General features: G+C 34.8%; 1 protein-coding gene across 6 annotated transcripts in view; it reads left to right on the plus strand.

Moving 5' to 3' along the window:
* The window catches only part of LOC117214146 (doublesex- and mab-3-related transcription factor A2), a 94,168-nt gene that overhangs the window by 28,193 nt on the left and 50,411 nt on the right, over positions 1 to 15,564 (plus strand). For 4 of the 6 annotated variants that reach the window (XM_033459996.1, XM_033459986.1, XM_033459979.1 and 1 more), the window contains one exon: positions 9,795 to 9,938. In XM_033459996.1, the coding sequence (XP_033315887.1) occupies positions 9,795 to 9,938 (144 nt within the window). Of the gene's footprint in view, positions 1 to 9,794; positions 9,939 to 10,126; positions 10,997 to 11,460; positions 11,662 to 15,564 lie in introns of all 6 variants that reach the window. The other 2 variants (XR_004488795.1, XR_004488796.1) reach the window with 2 other exon arrangements.

A 15,564-nucleotide genomic window follows, 5' to 3' on the forward strand; every position in this document is an offset into this window, starting at 1 on the left:
TCGTGAAATCTCGCGTTTACGCGCTTGTGTGCGATCCCTGGCAAAATTCTAGCTCGTAGTTTTCTTTGCGCATAGGCACTTGTGCTAGTTTAGAAACAATTTCTTTTCGTCAGATAATTTTTTTCGGCAATTTTTTGTGCGTCCCCAAGCACTTGGTGTATTCGAGTGATTTTGGCTTTGTGTTTTGGGATATCGAGCAAACTCGTCCAACGTGATTTACACAATGACATTTAAAAATGCGTCCTACAAACATTTTTATTCGTGTCACAGGTTAAGTGAGCTTGCTATACAATTTGTGTGGGATTTCTAACAATGTCACGGTTATAGCCTTTGTTCTTCGGATACCAGAGAGGATATCGAGTTAACGACCAATTTCATGCAATCAAACGCACATCTATAAAATGATATAATCGTATTCGTGTGGTCAGAATTGTCCCGAGAGAAAATTCTGTGTTAATCGGTTATCATTGTCGCTGATGGTGTTTGACCTTTGACATTGATCACGAAAGCTTTATTCTTCTTCTTTATTCTTCGGTTCTTACGATGATCGTACGAATATATGTATTATTAATCTCGATATGGTTGTTATTCTTCTAAGAGGGTAACAGCAACATTATTTTCGTACCTATTCTGCGATTTTTAACGGTATCATTCACAATTAACGTTATTCTTCCATTACGATAGTTGGAATAATAAATGAATATATACTATAGAGTATAATATAAAAATTTTCTTAACTCTATGATGGCCGTTTAATTTCAAGCAACTTTCACGGCAAAAATTAACAAAATGTGGATGTTATTACGTTTGTAGAAAAATCCAATAATTTCGGATATTTAAAATATGGAAGAATAAGAATAACAAATAATCGAAGGATATATCTTTAGTTAACACTTATATGACGTTAGTGTCACTTCACTAGTTATTGCGGAGTTAATATATTAAATTTAAATTGCAAATAGAGAAGGAAATTATTCTGAAGAAAATTGTATAAGGATTCCGGATTATCGAAGTTAGTTTACTGAACATCGAGATTTTATGTATACACGTTTGTGTCATTTCTAACTCGTTGTTATTGGATTCATCGTCAAACGTGTCTAAATAGATTTTAATTCTTTTTTTAATCTGGTAATAAAAAAGTTTTAATGCTAATCATTTTTCCCATTTTATGGTACAAGTATTATCTGTACATAATAGGAGTTAATCCGATCCCGTAAAGATTGTTTCAATAGGTTACGATGTAAGAGAAAATATATTTTGCGAGTTAGTGGTGGTATAAACAAACTTGTTTCTTGTTTTAACATTTTGTGGATGCTTCGCAATAAGTTGCAAATAAATAATGCAATAATAAGGAATTAGGATAAAAATTTATATATATTAGAATGAATTTATCTGTATTCTTATTTTCGAAAAAAATTCAAATAGACAAATTTTTCCATAATTGTCTATATGTCATCCACCTCACCGATTTCGATGATTTTTTAATATATTGTCGACGACGTGATTCTGAACAATTTTTCCCTATATATATATAAACCATCTTCAGTTTCCGAGACTTGTGAATAATCGCGCGCGACTACAAAATCCATCGTCGAATATGGCACATTTTCCATTAGTGGTACCGCTACTAAGGATCGCGCGCAACTGCAAAGTCAATGCGCGACTCACCGCGACAGATCAGTCGCGTGCGACTATAAAGTACAGGAAACATTCGATAATTGCACAAAAAGATCCTCCGCATAATTGCACCCCCACTACGGGGAGAGATTTCTTTGACACACTGCAGAACCCGACGGTCCGCCGCGATCGAGTAATATAACACGATTCAATGTCGGATATCGGCCAGACAATGTATCTAGGTACTAATTCAAAAGCGGAACATTTTTATTTTTGAGTTTTTTAAATTTAATCTTCTACTGACGTATTTATGTGATCTGTCTGATTAAACGAGACCAAACACGATATAATTTGAATTATATTTTCTTATTTATATGTATTTAATTATCATTTATTAAGCAAGCAAATATGTTTAAAATTATATCGTGTTTAGTCTTATTTTAATGAAAAAAATGTAAGAAATACGTTGGTAAAATTTTCATTGATCACAAATCAAAAATAAAAAAAGCTTGATTTCTTTTATTGTAGTATTGAGGGATTCTCTCCGAAGACATTTCAAAACATGATACTATTACCTTATAGTACTACATAATAGTATATAGTAATAATATATACTATACTATTATTATCATTATATATAATATTCGACTTTATAATATCTTGAATATAAATAATTAATATTACGACGATGAGAAATTTTCTACCATAATAGTACACGTATTATAAAACGTTTTTAGTTATTTTATCTATGTTTCTCAGTTTTCCCAAAACTTTTTTTGTTCCATACTAACAGGTTTTCCACATGTATAAGTTACTAATTTTTTACAAAGAAAACCACGACAAGTTCATTAATATGTTAAAAAATGTGTAGTTCCATTAAAAGAATAAAACTGACCTTTGTTCGGCGTCGCGCGCGATTCTTGGCAAGTCGCGCTACTAGTTACAAGTGGAAAAGGGCTCTTACGGCACAGCGACCTGATTAAATAACGTCTAACCCAAACCTAATTCTTATCTTTTGTTTATAGCTTATATATGTTTGGGTTAGGTGTCGTTTTATCCAGCCGTCGGCAACCAAACCGAAGAGTATGCTGTCACGGACGCAAATTATTGCTAGAATTCGCTATAGTGGTACCGACAATTTTTTGCTAATATCTTGGAAACTAAGGTCGAGCAGCGTATACACATGTTACATCTATAATTATGTTCAAAATGTCGATTTCTACAACATATTTAAAAATCATCGAAATCGGTAAAATGGATGAGATATCGATAATTACCAATTTTTGAAAAGAAAGAAATTTCAATGGTACATTTTTTATAAATCGAGCAGGAAATAACCAGAAAGATAATGAAATATTTATAACACTTAGATACAAGTTAAAGTGATCTTATTGTTCTATTCAACAGTTTTTCTGATTGTAAACATAGATGTATACATCCCGAAGACCAAACATTTTTTTAAGTCTCATTTATTATTTATACCTTTCTCTTTATAAATATACGAGAGTTTCTGTCGAAGTATGCTGCGTATATAAAACAGTATTATCAGTCGGCATAATACTACTGGTGATTGGCTTCAGCAGCGTCACATAATTCGCGGACTCGTATCAAAGTTTTTGTTATCGGATATCGTTACGATCACTACCTCTTTCTTTTCTTTATTCCTCTCAGACTTTGCGAATTATACCCGCATGTTTCTTTTACGCCGTGTATACTCCAGCGTGGATATACGATATTATACTTCATATTACGATATTATAATTCATGTTTCGTTGTATCCTGTGAAGCAGTTAATTGAGGGAGAGTCGTGCAGTATCTATTAGTATAGAGTACCGATATCGTTATCGATTTCTCGACTTTTTCGCCAGATATTAGTATTTTTATTTGAGTAAACAAACGAATATAACAATTCTGTGTACTATATTTCAGAGGCATATAGTTTATTCCGTTGTTCGCGTTGTCCTGATACGTTGAACGTATACGTTGATATTCTAAGTGTTGAAAGCTATTTCTAGAGTTGATTATTTGTTTCTCAGGTAAGTAAATGATTTTTGTCTATTATGTATACTATATCTAGTCTGTTTAATGTAATTATCAGCTCCAGACTTGCAACTTCCTTTGTATATTATGAAACCTTTCTACATGTTTGTCGTCCAGTACTGAGCAGATCAGTCGTCGACCAGTATAGACCAAATATTTTTTTTTTAGGTTTAATCTGTTGGCAATTGCAATTAAATTACAGGATATTTATTTAATTTTTTTACTACCTTTTCCCCGCGGAGAAACTGAAGTTCCAAGGCAGAAAAAAGCAAATGCACTTTTAAGAACGGGGCTTTGAAGTTACTTCTCGAAAATTAACATTAACATTATTAATCAAATTTAGACCGAAAAATCTAGTAATTAAATAATTAATCAGTGTTGGATGACGACTTTTCCCTTCCTACAAATTACAACACCTTTACTCTTGCAAATTGTCAATTCTTATCATTGAATTTCATAAAATTAGTCTCCCTCCTTTTATTTGAAGTTTCATTTGTACCGCGAACTCATTTTTTAAATTTCAATTTTTACCGACATCTTACTCAAGATGCAACAAAAACGCTTCGAGCAGTCGGTACTGCACGACATTCTCCTTTGACGATTTAATAATTCATCCGTTTCTTTCACTTTGATGTTCAAGAACGTAATGGCATTTTTTATATTTGTCGCATCAACGTTATTTATTGGTGTATGTTTATGATACCGAGTAGTTAGAATGCACGTGTCTTTTTATTTTTTTACGATAAAAAAGGTCTACTGGCTTGTTTCATAATCGTTTTGCGTAATAGACGATGACAAATTGGTTTTCGTTAAAGTTGACTGAGATAAAGAAGAGCGAAGCGAAAGAAACTGCTAGCAAAATGACAAAGCAATCAGTTTTCTTTTAATTATTGTAATAATATATACTAATCTTAGGACAATTCTAATGATAGCACGCAATATTGATAAATATTTCTCATTAAACTGCCGTTTATTTCCTTCTGATAACAATGCATTTGCCCGATGTTTTTTTATTGCAGACACTTTGGATATAAACCAAAACACTAAATTCTTGAATAAACTTGTAGACTATTATATTTCCGTGGTATTACAATCTTTCCCAGCGATACCATAAAGTAGATATCACTATCACGTTTATGAGATGCTGTCAGCTTCTAAGTTTCCTTATTATACATATACAAGGTCAAAAGAAGGAGTATACTTATAATCTGTTATTTATATTCATTTATGTAAAATTGACAGAAGTCGTTAAAGTAAAAAAGTTACTGAATTAATTTATCTTGTAGCCTCGTAGTATTTTTAAACGGAAAATTTGAACTGCACGTCATTATTATTTAAACTGATTGTAAAATAATTTTATTACAGTAAATACTAAATACGTCAGGAAAGACAACTATCGAATGTTTTGTTTGGTATCAAAGTCAGCGTATCAAAATCGCAGCAAATGTTATAATTTTTTTTATTTAGGTTTCATATTTTACTTGTACTTTGCTTCTTGTTCAGATGTAAAGTAGCGCGATCTTACGAGCCGTTATAAACGTTAGTCATTAAATTATCTGTTTTGAAAGTCAGAATCATTCCTCTTGGTTTAAGGATCTCTATATAAATTAATTGCATGTATATACGTAGATACGTACATTCAAGTTATAATATGTATATGTTGAATTTAGTCAATTGTTATCTTACAAATTTTTACTGAGAAATGATACGAAAGTCGCTCACAGTTTCGAGGATAGTCTGACTTTTTTTAAAGTTCCGTATCTTATTTTTGAATCCTATATTTCAAATTTATATGTGGGAAAATTGCCTTGCACTGGGTATAGAAAAGGGTGAGGATGATGGATCAGCGTCGAAAATGTAAATAGTTCTGCTTCAATCAGAGGTTTTCCGGATACGTATATGGAGATTTGATGAGAATGTGAAAAATTTAAACAGGAAGGAATAAGATTAGCTTACTTGAAGAATTGGATATACAAGTTTTTTTTCTAAGGGTCGTGGGAACGCGACGTCGTGAAGTAATCGGAGCAAAATTAAACAGTATGGCGATTGACAGGATGCAATCTTATAAACTTCTTCTGTCCCCACGCGTTGGAGTGTGTTTACTCTTTGAGTTCTTGGTACCGATTTTATCGACAAAGACTTGTTACAGTTCCACTCGTCGGTTCTTGCCCACGAAACTATTTATTTATCATTCGATCAGGAATAATTGTTTACGATGATTGAGCGGATTAAGTAACTTGGAGCCTTTCACCACTGTTATATGAGCACTGTGTGTATTCGTATGCTGGCATGTGTTTCTTTTTTTTTTTTTTGTGCGACTCATTGGTGCACGAATATGAAGCAAAATTATGCGTTGTCAGTCGTTTCTGATATTTTATGATTGATGACGGTTTAAAGTTACGATACTACTTTAGTAAATACAGTAAATGCCATGTGCGAATATTTTATCTGTTGAGAGGGTTAACTATCCGTAGATACACATACACACGTTTTCTCGTACTCCGTTCGCGAGTTAGATTGTTTATACGCATGTGAAAATTTAATTTTCTTCTAAGAACACTTTAGAAAAACTGGAAGAAGCAAGTGTTTGAAATCTTTTGATAAAAGTAAAAATCCTTTCGAAGAATTTTACTTGTCAACGATCTAGTTTGTTTATGGATTAAAATTGTGATAACGTGTGATGTGTGAAAATATGAATAAAAATAATAATTGTTAAAATAGTAGTACCTACACCGATAGATTTCCTACGCATGTTCAATGCTCCAATTCTTGTTGGATTGTGGAGAATTTTATAATCGTAGATTTCTTTGCCATGAACTTAAATTTCTTTCTTAATAAACGATAATTATGTTGTTATATGTAATTTTATTAATTTAAGATGAGAATATAATGATAAAATTCGTAAGAAGAATTAAGAGGTGATAACATTTCAAAATTGATCTATCGATTTTTTTATGTTTTCTATAATTTTCATCTTTCAGTCGTTAATCCTCCGTGGACTAAGGAAATAGTAAAAAAGAAGAGTAAAGAGTGACATTCACTGCGGACGCACATCGAATTTGGAGTCGATCAATTTTGCAGATCTTATTATCAATGGAGATTAAACAAACCTGCACCTTCAGCCAGTAATTGTCGTGTTCTTTGAACAGTTACAGTTTTAACGATCCAGGAAAATTGGTGACGAACAAAAGACAGTTAATTCGCGTAGTAAATTGGAATCAGTATGAATGATAGTAACATCGAATTCAGTACACGATTATAGTAATTTCTCAAAAAGAACGGTTCGGTTTACCGAAGTTAACCAGACATACTGACACACAGTTACATATTTATCTTCACTTGTTTGCACGTCAAAATGTAATTAATCTCGCTGGATTTCAGTATCGAAGACTATCGTTGATTATCGCTATACTTTAAACCACGAAATATGCATTATTTGCCCTACTATATTAGGTATTATTGAACAGCGTGCTTTCTCAGACGGCTTTTACTTCCTCTTATATTATCGATTTACATATCATGGATCAATCGATGGAATGCTTTCGCCTTATTTGCATACGCCTCGCTTATACGTGTTTCGATCGCAAGTAATTTAAATATAAACCGTCTTGTGATAGCAAACAATCAAGTATTAAATCTGATATTCTCTTTAGCTGTTTCATGTACACGTCGTCGTGTACGTCTCGATGCCACACCATTATTTTGCAATATTACATTGCGACAGGGAAAGCCTTTTGCATTTACAAAATGTAAATACAGAGTTTCTGACGTTCATTGCCAAACTCGACTCGTCAAACGGTAATTGTGCTTTTTAACTATTTTCGATGAACTCGTTCGAGCAAATAGCTAGAAAGGGGAGGGGGAGTTTCCCCGATGATTTCTCGAAGAGGGACAAGAATGACTGGAAACGCGGGACGTATCGTCGACTCGCCAGAAAACAAGAAGCACCGACGTGAAAACTAACGACCATAGTCGGAGTTCCTCTCCGGTCAGAGGGCAACCCCTCTACTTGTTTCTCACTCTTTTTCCCCTCTTTCTCTCGGTGTCTCTTCTCTTGCAGAATTTCATTCTCTCTCGCTCGTCCGCGTTTGCGTTCGCGTTCTCCACTCGTGTCTCGCTCTCTAACGAAGGCAGCATACCTCTTCCAAAGAGAGTGAGCACGCATACGCCGCGGGTACGAAGCTGCAGCACCTGGTTGGCCGGGTTCACCTGTGCACAGAAAAGGAGGGAACCAACGCCTGGCGTCCGGGTGGCGCGGCACCTGTGGTCCGCGTCGTGGTGTCTATCCGATAGAACGCCGGGGGATGGCAATACGGGAGAGGGAGACTCGGGTTTGCTTGGAAAAAGCGACAGACAGTGTAGTAGAAGGGGAGACAGCAACGGAACGAGGCAAAAGAGAGTGTACAGCGCAGAGCTATAGCGGCAGGAGGGGAGAACCATTTCCGCCTTTTAAAAACGATCCAGAAGGCCTCTTATATAGGCGGAGCTGTGGCGTGCGGACGCGCTACTATTGGCTGCCTTAATATCTAATATATCATGTCATAACGGCTGGAGAATTATTGTCCTTGTACATGTTCGCCAACGTTATACACCACGGTTCCATTTCTCTTGCAGGAACTAACCGCCCCTCTACCGAATCGCTATTTTCCCACCCCTTGCGCGCAACGCTGTTATACACTGTAACATCAACGGGAGAAACGAGGCCGTTGTTCGTTGTTTAAAATCGATATTTACTTACTTCGACACGCGTCTTCTTGCCAGTTACGTACGCGCACGCCCGGCTCACGCTTTTCGGCGGCTTCCGGCCGGCGTGAACCGAAGACCACGTGAGATGACATAGATATGCATTCGTGTGCATGTATGTATATTATATGTACTGTGAATAATGACTCGATCAGTGATGGAGAAATATGTATATCATGAAAATAAAATCATGTCAGTTCGCAGATTCTATCGAATCTGATCAAGCATAGCTAATAATTAAATTACATGTATCACGCATACACGCGCATTTTATTGAAATGTTTCAAAATATGAAAAACATCATAGACACTTTACATTCGTACCGTACCGGTTTGTCTACATTTCAAGCAGAATTATCTGTGGACTTATTTCAGTATTATCTTATTAACTTGTTCATATTTGCTCCGAAAAACGTAGAAGGTCGTAAGATCTTGCATAAAGAATATGTGTGTTCTTTTCTGAAAAATCTACCAAGTTATTAATCCGATAATAAATAAATTGCGAGCGTTGTCAAACGTGCAACGATGCGTTTACATCGATACGTTTATTGCTAATCCGAAATTCGTATAAATAGCAAAATGAATTTATACGTGTGCGTTAAAAATTAATCACGCGTGTCGCAGATTGTGCAAGAATGTTTATGCTACAGTTTGCGTTTGGAATCCTTCCAAAACAAGGATTACGTATTCTTAACCTTCGTATTTCATATCTTTATTACGTGTCACTATTTTTCTTTCTTTTTTTTAAATTTCTTCTCGCACCTACAGGAATGCACATTAAGCTAATTCTTTGTTGACTCTTATCGATTGACGAATGGATTAAATAAAATGTATTTACAATAATGTACTAAGATATCGTTGCGTTGCTTGGTATTGCTGGTGGTTATAGCTAAAAGAATTTCAAATTTGCTTTTATTGAATGATAGATCTATTTATAATTTCATTAGTTTTACATCAGAGGACAAAATTATGATGCACTTACGCCGCTATTACCTTGGCCTTATTTTTACGATACTGGCTCATTTTCAGTTGTTTTGTGACGCTATAAGTGGAAAATCGTATTGCTTTCGCAAACACGCAGTGACATATCTCGCGTGAAGTCAGCCTTCTAACGTCGTTAAATTTCTTTGTAAATTTTAAAGAGCCTCACCTTTGCAGCTTGAAATTTTTAACTCGTGCCATCACCTATCACTGCCAAGTAGCGATACAATGTTTATTATTATGAATATGGTCGTATATAATATGTTCGTAATATATTACAGGTATATGACATAATTTTGTACAATACAATATTTTTACATAATACAATATTTCTTAATCTTTTCAATGTTCAAACTTATAGAATAAAAAATTGAATTCGTTTTAACAATGTATGATGTTTGGATTGTGTCGCAGGTGAAAGCGTGGAAATCCTGCTGGAACATAGTACCAAGCTCGTAGAACTCTTCCAATATCCTTGGGAAGCGATATTGTTGATGTACATCAATTTAAAATATGCAGGAGCTAATCCCGAGGAAGTCGTGAGGCGCATGGTCGATGGTAAAGTATACTTTGTTCTGAACTTGCCTTCGTGTTCCTGTTATAGACGCGTTAAAATCATGGCATTTTCAATAAATCATACAAGTATATTATCGAATGTACAGAAAAGAATTTACTATTATAATACAACTTTATCTTTATTTAACACTCAACGATGGAAAGTAACGATTTCGTCTTCTTCTCTCTAGCTTCCATAGTCTTCTATCCGAAAATCTACAAATTCTTTTTGCTTATCGTAAATTTATGGCCTACTTGAACGCGTTATGGCAGCAGAAACATTTCACAGGCTTTTTTTGTATGGTTATTTGAATTTCGTAAAGTTTTCTTAAAAGCGATATCGATAGAAGATTCTTTTCCCAAGTTCGCCGCGTGGAAACAAACCTTCTGCCGTCTTGAAGTTTTCATTGGAGAAGCGACAAAGATAAATTTAACTGTGATTCAACGATTGGAAGACAGTTTTCTTTTCTCGCACGTGGAAGTTGCAGGATGATGAAATTGGCAACATTTAAAGCGTTAAACTTCCTTCGCTATCGCGGTGCTACATCGTGATATCATCGTTCAGAATTGATTTCATCGTTACATTGATTTCCAAATTTTTTGTTATTATTGTACAAAATTATTGGCATGCTGAGTTCTCCGAAAAATAATTCAGATTCGGGGACACGAACCTTTCAAATTGTTACAATAAAGAAACATTTCCGGACAGGATAGGGTGAATAATCCGATTTAGCATCGCATAACGTATTTACGCTGCCAATCTTTTGCTGCTAATTTCGTTACGTTCGCGGTTCTCCACTTGTCACTAAGAAAATTTTCCACGTACGCGTCTCGCTGGTTGAGTTACGAAATCATCGTTTTCGAAGATCCTTTATGGCCAAAAACGGTCCTTCGATGATTTCTATATTTGGTTCAACACCCCAAGATTCGTGATGATTTGGTCTACATAGGAAGATTTGGTTTAATATCACCAAGAAGATGTATGTCGAAATATGTACACTATACACATCCGCGAATAAGCCACATAAGATAATTTGAAATGGAATTCGAAGAATTTAGAGGTATGTATGACATTCGTAGAAACGAGTAGATCGAAGATGTTTAATAATTAATTCATATCCAAATCAATTTAAAATGTATTATTTCTGATTGAATAGCGTCAATTTCTGATCGAGGTTACATTTGCAATTTTTATATATATATATACACACATGTATTTGATGTCATTTTAATCAGAAAACTTTCGCAAATACGTTAGGAAAAGTATAATTTAAAAAATATCAAAAATATCAGAAATAAAAAAGTTACATTATTGTCTCATGGAATATTACCGTTTTTTATGGGCGATTGAATTTGGTTTAGATATTACCTTTCAAAAAACATCTCTTCTGGAATCACCTTATGACTGCAACTTGTAAATTATGTTATAATTATAGGCAGAATACAGTTTAAAAGGCATATGTTATTACAAATACTTGATCTACTTTTACGAGTACGTGCATACAACGTGTTATTAAATTTCCAGATCATTTTTAAGATTATCTGCTATACGAGAGGTTAAAATTTTCGGTGTCATCACTTCGCAATTGATATTTTCTGTGTTCGTCGGTATTTTATGAATCATCGTATAAATCAGTGTGTCATTGAAATACAATATTTTACACGCGAAGATTTGAGCTTGAGAAATTCCCGACTCAGTCAAATGGAATTTCCGACGATTATCAAGGTAGGATTTTACATATTATTTTGTAATTTGTACCTATGATTGATTAAGTAATATAATTATAAGAGCTGACGACGACGTATTATAGAATATGAAAGGGAGGCGTAAATTAATCTCGTTACCACAGCTTTGAATTTAAATATTTTACGTGAAAATGATTTTTAATTGCTGAAACAAAGCTCAAAATACTTGACGTAAAAAAGAAATAGCTACGTACTGGCTGTAGCTAGTAATAAAATGTTCGATCTTTAATATTTCGAAAAATCTTATACACGAGCGTCTTTTGAAATCAAAATATTTTTCATCATATTACGAATAATATATATTAGCTTCACATTCTGTAACTTATAATTTAATTTATTCTGATTCACTAATTGGGATAGATATATCTACGTATAATTAAGCTAACGATATAGATGAAATATATACATACATTATAATACGTAATAATTTACAAACATCCTTCTATCAAAAGAATATTTTTCCAAAAGTGTCTCGTGATATATTTGCTGAATGAGTTACCCTGACAAGGAGTTGCTAATTAAATATATCCAAAAATCAAATCGCTTCTATTAAGATACGTGTTAATTCAATTCGCGAGGAAACTTGGACACATTAGCCGGATGGATGAGCATTTTCCAGATAACACGGGGTAGAATACCATGAAATGCGACATAATAATCGGTCGGGTGCGTTCACCCTCTATCTTCCTCTGTCTGACAAAAGTAAAAAATTATGAAGATGGGGCGATCAAGCAGGCGTGAAAAAGGTTGAGGCATAATTTATTAAGTAGTTTACTTACTTGACTACTGTTTGCTCGAGCCAATCATTATAAATCGCTTAAGCGTGCGGTCTGTAGCTCGTAAGTCATAATATTGCCATCAGAAACCTGTGCTGGCCTGGGGCACGTATCATCGTTGATCATCGTGCCTCTGTCTTGTACACAAGCTCCTCCAAATAAGCTGCAAATAGACTGGCCAAATTGCCACTTCATTGTTTATTAAGGTGTCTTGATGAGTGACGTGAGATGGCTTCGTTACCCTGATGAGCTTTTTTGTTGGGCTCAACGAATTAGGTTCACGCTGCACATTTAGTGTGATAAATTACCACTCAAAAAGCATGTTGTAAACTCAAGCAGAAATTGGGAATGATTAATTTTAATTCTGTAATTTTAATCCAATTTTTATTTGGATTTTTCGTAAGACTTTGTCTGCTGCGGTTGGAACGTGGAACCACAGCAACATTTTAAGACATGGAAGGTGATTTTTTAAAATGGTATTTATAGCTGCTTCTATCGCTTACATAGGCTCTTAACGACACGAACGGACGAAGAAATTACATAAAATTGCAAATTATGTAATTTAGGGTATTTTCACCCATTAAGAGCCAAAGATGTGCGAACGCAACGTTATCCGTGTAATTTCTTTTCAATTAGTGTACGTAATTGAATTCTATCGAATTCACATTGCAATTATGAAAAGGAATTTCTAGAATTTCTCCAACATTGTCTTGATTTTAGATCCTATAATACATACATATTATGAAATTTGAAGAAATAAAACTTCTTTATATAAATATGATAAAAAATTACTCTGTTTGCATTATAGAAATCGTTTTTCTCGCTTTGCTTTGTGTAATGGACTATTCTTCTAATTCTTTTAACGGGCTATTATTCCAATATATTTATTTTTTGCGTTTTGACAAAACATTAATGTATCCTACTTTATTCACCCTTAGCCATATTGTTGCGCTCGTACAACATTTGTACATTGTTTCACTGGTTGATGTTTAATGGATTCAGTAACTTAACAGCTCTCGTGCTGATTTATTTTCTAAATTCTTTAAATTTTTTATGGTAGCTTTTATATCGATCCGTTGTCTCGTTCGTTGGATATTTCTTTATCAATCGCGCTTGTCTTTTTCTTTTTCTATACCTTTGCTTATTTTCTTTGTTTTTTTAAAGGATGCGCATTCTTAATTTTTCTATGTACAGTATTCCGTATATAAGTACAGATCCAGAAGACTTTCGTGAATGACTTGTGTAACATAGGTAATAGGAAGGTATATAGTAAAACAAGACAATATTAAGACTTTGACAGTGGATGAAAATTTTTAGTGGTTGGAGAAAAGACAGGAACAATTTTTCCAAGATTGCAAGCGAAAATTTATTACTCGTTGTCGAAGCAAGCATTCGCGATCATTCGATTCGTAATATTTCAAATATTTCTATAATTCTATCTCTGTACACAATTTACTATTTAAAGATGACAATCTTTAATAATTAAGACGGTAAACCGTATCAAGCGTCTCTGAGACTCAATACGTAGCAACGACTAATAGCTTACTCTCAATTATCGGAATCGATATGCGCGAGGAAAGACTATCTAAGCTATCAATTACATTCAATAATGAAACAAGTCGTACTCGAATGATTTAAAGCAGACATAATATGGGACTGATAAATAGCCGGTAAGAATCTCACCAGTTTACCACTATGTTACTATCATATACCCGAGTGCCATTAATTATTTCATTTGAAGCGTGTTGTAGATTTCACGTATTTGTCCCCCGTGACACTACAGAACCGATAAAAAGGAAAAGTTACAAATAAAAGTTGCATGCAACGCGTTCAGCTTATCGGTAAGAAAAATAGACTGCGCCTTATGGTAGCTGGAAATAGATTGTACGCGTAGTACGCTATTAGCTCGAATTGCGGTACGAGGGAACAGCAATTGTGGTGAAGACGTCGTGTTTCATGCATGCCAACACCGTTCCAAGCTAGATATATATATGTACGTTCGCGCGGAACTGAAAGTCGAGTTGGATACTTTTAAATTTACGTAGAAAGTCGCATTCCTGCCAGTTTGTTGGAAAACAGGTAGACGATTTACAGTTATAAGTTGCCGCAAGTGGTTAAACTGTTGCTAAATATGCTGTTCGATTCACTCTCGAAACGTTTCGTTGTTTTCAATTCTGTGGGTTCGTTCATTCGCACCGAAATTAGTTTGTCGACCGCAATTAGATATGCGATTGTGCTGTTGAGTCAAAGATTGCTTTATAGTTTAGTCGCTTAAACGCGTTAAAGAGATGGTCAGACAAAGACACTTACGATTAGCAATTAGCAGAGATTTTCACATCTGTGTATCACTTTATGTGTAATAGCGTTGGATTATATCAAGTTATTTTATAAATAATTTCGTGTTTACGTATAGTAAATATCTTTGCACGACCTAATCGCATACAACAATACACTCTTCGTATCGAAAGAATCGACGAAGCTGTCTCCATTTTACGTAACTTCATGAATTCAACATCAACACTGAATTCACATATCTGAAGCGTACAATCTGTACGCACAAGCATTCTTATCGACTCGATTATCTCCGTTTAAATCCTCACTTTCTATCAACTGAAAAAAACATAACGTAACTTTCGATATCTTTCGATATCACATATTCTTCACTATTCGTCCAGTATATTGTTATCTACGAAATCGCGAGACGTTAGTTGAATACTCGTGTGCGTGAAATACATGACTTGTGTGCAGTGCAGGACGCGCCAACTGAATGGCGAACCTTTACACCTAGCCACTTGAGGCAGAGATTAATGACGCCCGGTAAAAAGAAAAATGTTGTTGCTGGCGCAAGAACGCCGTTTGCGGTCAGTCTCGAGCAAATAAATATGGGCGTGTAACGTCGGTGTACACAAGTTATACCTTAATTATCCCGAGGCATTACCGCGACTAATGCCTTTAAAGAGAAGAGTAGAATGACGCTTGTCGTCACGCTGCGCCGGCGGAAATGTCGTTTTGTTCATTGCTCCGTTCTGTTTCTCGTACTGACGAGAGAATGCGACAGGTTGGATATCGAATTCGACATTCGCCCGTTCCAAAGAAACCAACGTCGT

This window comes from Bombus bifarius, unplaced genomic scaffold, assembly GCF_011952205.1.
Source record: "Bombus bifarius isolate JDL3187 unplaced genomic scaffold, Bbif_JDL3187 scf7180000007970, whole genome shotgun sequence".
In the NCBI taxonomy this organism is placed as follows: Eukaryota; Metazoa; Arthropoda; class Insecta; order Hymenoptera; family Apidae; genus Bombus; species Bombus bifarius.